This window comes from Colletotrichum navitas (assembly GCF_030913465.1).
Source record: "Colletotrichum navitas strain CBS 125086 chromosome Unknown LY79scaffold_524, whole genome shotgun sequence".
Taxonomy (NCBI): Eukaryota; Fungi; Ascomycota; class Sordariomycetes; order Glomerellales; family Glomerellaceae; genus Colletotrichum; species Colletotrichum navitas.
Window position 1 is genome coordinate 1 of NW_026851070.1, and position 6,019 is coordinate 6,019.

At 50.6% G+C, this 6,019-nt stretch overlaps 1 protein-coding gene across 1 annotated transcript; it reads left to right on the forward strand.

The window, feature by feature from the left end:
* Positions 1-3,383: 3,383 nt before the first annotated feature.
* LY79DRAFT_574352 (glucose N-acetyltransferase) lies at positions 3,384-5,036 on the forward strand. Its single transcript, XM_060559582.1, has 2 exons — positions 3,384-3,840; positions 3,918-5,036. Exons 1-2 carry the CDS (start codon positions 3,577-3,579, stop codon positions 4,734-4,736), a joined length of 1,083 nt encoding a protein of 360 aa, XP_060406598.1. The 5' UTR covers positions 3,384-3,576; the 3' UTR covers positions 4,737-5,036.
* Positions 5,037-6,019: the final 983 nt, after the last annotated feature.

Genomic DNA, 6,019 nt, shown 5'->3' on the forward strand with positions numbered 1-6,019 from the left:
CGATGAGCTCGCCGACATCCCTGCCGAGATGAGGGAGGTTGTTGCCGCTGAGATCGCGGCTTTCAGAGAGCGCAGCAACAAACGAGACATGGAACGGCTGAAGCGTGAAGAAGAGATGGAGGAGATGGAGCGGAAGCGCAATGGTCCGTCTCGGCCCTCACGACACGACTCTCCGCCGCCGTCCAACTCCAACAACATTCCTGTCGGTCCCCGTGGCATGCACAATGCGCCATCCGGGCCCAGAGGGCAGAACGGCAACCGCACCACGTCCTTTGTAAATGGAGGCATCTCCAACGCTGATCTCTCGATCAACCGTGAAGACGAGGAGACAGACGCCGACGATGAAGAGCTCTACCAACGGGAGCTTTCGAAGCAGAAGTCCGAGGAGGACAAGATGTATCTCGAGGCAGAGCGAAAATGGGTCAACAGGGAACGTTCTCGGGCGGCGGCCTTGGAACGCGAGAAAGAGCGTGAGCTTCAGGAAGAAGAAAGCCTAGAGAGACGCGTTCAGGAGCAGCTGGAGAGAGAGAGAGCCTGGGATGACGAACGAGAAGCTTCGAGGAAGAGCCACTTGTACTACCGCGATCACGCGGCCTGGGTTAAGAAGCGGCAAATCGAACGGGCCGACGAACAGGCCAGAGACGAAGCCGACCGAAGAGCCGAGGAAGACGAACGACGCCGAGAGGCGGCGGACATGGAGAGGGCGCGCGGCATGGCCGACTCCTTCCTGGACCAGCAGGCCCAGGAAATGGAGCAACGGCAACAGGCAGCGACCTCCGCACCCGCACCGTTCAAGCTGTCACTTGGAGCTGCTGCCCAACGCGCTCAGGCGCAGCGTGTGGCACCTCAACGACGAACTGTCGCCGAGGTGGAGGGTCTCCTAGATGATGAGGAGCAGGACAGCACAACTAGGAGACAGCTCATTCCCATCCAGTTTGAGCCTACGACTGCTGCAGACAAGATGACCGAGGAGGAGATCAGCAAGGCTGTCCGTGCCCTTGCGCAAGAGATCCCGTCCGAAAAAGATGGTCTGTGGAACTGGAGCGTGCAATGGGACTACCTGGACGAAACCATTATACGCGACAAGCTTCGGCCATTTGTGGAAAAGAAGATTGTTGAGTACCTCGGAGTCCAAGAAGAAATGCTGGTCGAGGTGGTCGAAGAGCACCTTCGGAAGCACGGCAAGCCGTCGGAACTGGTCGAGGAACTTGCTGCGGTTCGTACATTGAGCACCCAGTACCATGGAACTACTACTGACCTGTTTCATAGGCCCTGGATGATGAGGCGGAGGATATGGTTAAGAAGTTGTGGCGCATGGTCATCTTCTTCACTGAGAGTGAGAAGAGAGGGTATCCGGCGTAGTCTAGGCATCCGTTTTTGTATTATATCGACATTTCGGCAGCAGCATGCAAAAGAACCGGCTCTGCCCTTTGCTGGGGCGGCGGAAGACTTTCCCTATCGGACAACTGTTTTGATCGGCACCTATAGGGAAGAAAAGTGAGCGAGGCTTTCCACAGCCATTCCCCCGAGTTTGTGAAGACCAGGGAAACTCACTTTACTCACCAGAACACACCCGACGTGCTTCATCAACTGTGAGATTCGGCACAGCACTTTGCTTCTGCCAAGCTAAACCACCGGGGAGGGGGGCTTCCTAAGCTACGCATGTACGTGCTGTTCGTTGTTGGACTGTTGATTTATATCTAGGCTTCCCGTCACCTTTTTCACTTGCACCCTCCCCTGCGAAACTGATTTGTATCTCACTCCTCCACAAGGGGTCGAAGTCGCGTCCTAGAGACAACGCGGTGCCACAGTTTAGTTGCCGAGTGGTCAGTATGCTATCCCCGGCTCCATACCTTCCCACCTATCGACTTAACCCGCAGCCCAACGCCTAAGGCGAAGGTGGCAGTGGCATCAATTGTTGAAGTTACTAGAGGATCCAAGCATTGTGCGTAGATTGGGCAGTAGTGCTTGTGCTACGGACCGCCCACGATGCCGGGAATCATTCCATGGGTTCCAGTATGATCAGCTACGCGTTACAGACCACAGGGCTGTATTCCGAAATTCTCAAGATAGCCTGCGCGTGACAACCGAAAGCGCTTTCGCTAGCAACTTTAATCGCTCGCTCCACTGACGGGTGGGCCATTTCGCTCAGAGTGATTTTGTCACAGAGCCAGTCTCATCAAAACCATGCCAGTAACGACCCAACAAGGACCTTGCTGAATTGAGGCATCTGGCTGAGCCTAGCTTATGAAGCCGGAACGGCAGAGCTGTCTGTCTGTCATGGCTGCTCTGGACGTAAATCAAGAATCCCGCAGGTGGCGGCGGCAAGCCGTGCCCGGTGGTGACGAATAAAGCTCCGAGTGATACGGGCGATCCGGGCGTAGGGAGTGGATCACTCGAGGGGCTCAACAACGGCACTCAATGGGCTCGTATCGCACATACTAGTAAGCACCTTTGGGCGGGTCTGCAGCCTGTGCTGCCATTGGTGTTGGCTACAAGTTGTGATCAGCGTGGTGTTCATCTGAAGCATGGTGTGACCGACCAATATGCTTGCAGCATTTTAATAGATGCTCTTAAACTTCGTTCCAGGTTCCGACTTCCGTGCTTGACGAGAATATTGCGGCTGTTCTTCAATCTCAACAGCCGCGACCACTACTCTTTGCCGCCTTACAACCGGCGGCTTTCTTCTGAGAGTCGACGAGCCGCTCTCCTTTCTTCATTACACCTTAACCCCACTCCTCAACTCCTTTGCGACAGTCGAAATGCTTAATGCGAGCAATCTTCTGCGCCAGGGTGACCCATTTCCATCATGCCATTCTCCACCGGACGACCCTTTATTGGGATGATCCCACTTCCACATGCACTGCGGTCACCTTGCAGTGTTTCCTCCAGAAAGCCGGGAACTCCGTTATAAGAGGACCATCAATGCTACCCTTCCACGGTTACTGCCGATGACGCCCCCTGGCCCCCCAAAAAGTAGCCGAGTAACTTGAACTGTAAACTTCGATCCAATCTACTACGGTTTGATTGGGAAGTTGGGCTGCCGGCGGTTCCGTATTTCCGCCCATTGCGCGCGACGTCAGCCCCAAGAAACTCCAAGGCCCCTGAATAGCTTGCTGACCCCACTTGCCTGATTGTTAGCAAGCGGGATACGAGGTTATTGCGCCAAGAAGCCCTGCTCCTTCACACTAGTCCAGCTGCCTCGTCCGTGATGGATGGGAACCGAATTTTTCATGGTCAGCTTACTAGTTTTGGGTCTGTCCAATGTACCGCGCAGACTGTGCAGTTTAACGAGGCCCGGCCTCCCCCTCCCCCATTGCTGCACTGGCATTTATTAGAGGAACATCCTAAGCCCGCTATCCTCAAGAAGCCAAGGAGGCGTCCCGTGACCAACCATCCCTCTTCCTGGCCTCGTGAAGTGTCTTTCTCTCAACCATGCCGTGCTTTTCGTCTGGAACCTCCGCGTCGAGAAATTAAGTTGCCGACAAGGCACCCATACTGTGTATTAGTGTCTTGGAGCAGCCCAAGCCACAGCCGCCTGCCAGCGGAATATTTGCTCTTCCGCCAAGCTTAAATATGTTCTCCTCACCAAAACGTGCAGTTGCGTTGGCGTGTGCCATCTTTGTCTGTGTGCTTCTGACCGGCTACCAGTCAAGCAAGCAAAAGTATGTGGCGAAGCCTCTCCGGGTTGGAGGGTCCTTTAGGAATGGAACGATCGGGGTGTCCTCTTCGGCGGCATCGTCTCTCAATACACAAATACCCTTCTGGACCACGGAGCAGCGCGAGCCCCGATTTGCCTACGTGCAGTATGCGACTGACATGGACTATTTGTGCAATGCGGTAAGCTGTAGCCTTCTCACACAACGACCACGGGTGTTAGCTCTTGACAGACATCATGGCTAACACGCTGACATTAGGTCATCAACTTCCATCGTCTTTCATTGTTTGGTTCCAGGCACGATCAAGTCCTGATTATCCCAGACAAGTGGATGGAAGGAAACACAAGAGAAGCCGAAGCCATCAAGAAGATCAGGCACGAGCTTCCTCGCCTCGTTCTTCGACCCTTCGTCCTTCTTGCTACCCACAAAGGCAGTGCGACATGGGCCAAGAGCCTCACCAAGCTCCACGCCTTTGACTTAACCGACTACACGCGCGTTTTGGCCTTCGACTCTGACTCGCAAGTTCTCAATAGTATGGACCATTACTTCCTTGCCCCGATGGCCGCCGTTGCTGTACCACGAGCCTATTGGCTGAACGAGAAAGACACACCTATCGCTGAGCAGGTTCTCAGCTCCCACGTCATGCTTATAGAGCCAAGTAGGAAACGATACAAGAAGATTGTCAAGGAGGCGATGAGATCAGGCGACGTTGACATGGAGGTTATGAACCACATGTTCAAGGACTCGGCCATGATCCTACCTCATCGACGACTTGCGCTTCTGACAGGGGAATTCCGCCGCAAAGACCACAAGAAGTACCTTGCACCGGATGATGATGAGGATTGGAACGCCATGAAGGAGGTCTTGAGGTCCTACCTGGTTCACTTCAGCGACTGGCCGCTGCCGAAGCCGTGGAAGCCGCACACAGATGACCAGTGGCAGGCCGCCCTGCCCGACTGTCCGGAGGAGGAAGAGGACAAGCCTGACCGCCCGAGGTGTGCTGACCGAACAGTTTGGTCAACCATCTACAGTGATTTCAAGGATGATAGGAAGAAGTACTGCAGGACCTGGGTATAGTGTCATTTCAACGGGCAATAAAAGAAAAGCATGAATCAAATCAGCACGTTCTACGTCAAATACTTTCCGAATGATGGTCTCTCGAACGCCTGTTCCGGCTCCAGACATAGGACCCTCTAAATTACTCGATGAGTATTAATGTTCCTACCTCAATGCACGGTATGGTCCTCTCCACTCATGTGAAGTTTAATGTGGCAAGCCAGTTGTGAAGGTGGAAGGTGTGATCACCAGGTTCTCACACCAGTGATTAAGGCACGTTGTCAAGGTGGTCCCTCTTAAGGTGGCACACGTACAAAACCATGGTCTTTAACTATGCCAAAGACACAAAGTAAGTATCGTACCAAATAATTAATACAGTATCCCTTTGAGTGCCAGGTGACCCCACTAACCCCTTGGTGGATCCCCCTCCACTTTTACCCCTCACTTTTGGACATACATGATAATACATTGTTTTAGAATGTTATTTTGCTAGTAACTACTACTAATTTTAATATTATTACTAATATTATTATTAAAATCATAATGTCTTCTGATTTAGATACCTTTATTTATAGCACTATCTATGTAGAGGTCTTGCTGGAGGACCTTGCTGTTGCCTGCCTGGATAACTGTTGCCTGGAGCGGTGTAATAACGCAATAGTCTGGCCTAATAAGCCTCTGGACCTAGGCCCTCTAGGCTCCTTTATCCTTTTCAAAGTGCTAAATTAGTAGCCTAAGGTCTATAGGCTTTCTAATATTAATACCCTAATTAATCTTTTTCTTTATTATAACTTAGATATAAGGCTTATAAGAAGATATAACCCTAACCCTAACCCTAACCCTTATTATAGTATAACTATAAGGGATATAAAAATATATATATATAAGGATATAATAGTTGCCTATATAGAGATATACTCTATATATAACCTAATAGACCTATATAGACCTATTAAGAGTTACTCTCTTAGAAGTGCCTTGCCTCTAAGAGTATTAACGCATTAATAAGGTCAACAAGGTCAAGGTCAAGGCAACGATACGATACAGCCTAGGGTACTTTAAACAAGGTTACCTAACTTAGGCAAAACAAGTGAAACCGGATCCGGCGAATCTGTAACAAGCCAAAGGTTTTAGAACCACTAATAACTATATAACTATAACTATTATAAAGGGTTAATATATATATAATATAGGGTTAATATATACTATTATAGAAGGATCTAGTAAGTGTTATTTATTATATATAGAAGAGAAGAAACCACTAGAAGTAGTTTTATTCTCTAAGTCTTCTAACAACAATAAAT

Bases quoted from the DNA above. Each gene is read 5' to 3' on its own strand.
- LY79DRAFT_574352 (XM_060559582.1), top strand. From the start codon at position 3,577: ATGTTCTCCTCACCAAAACGTGCAGTTGCGTTGGCGTGTGCCATCTTT. The intron at 3,841-3,917 runs GTAAGCTGTAGC...CGCTGACATTAG, and splicing joins TGGACTATTTGTGCAATGCG to GTCATCAACTTCCATCGTCT.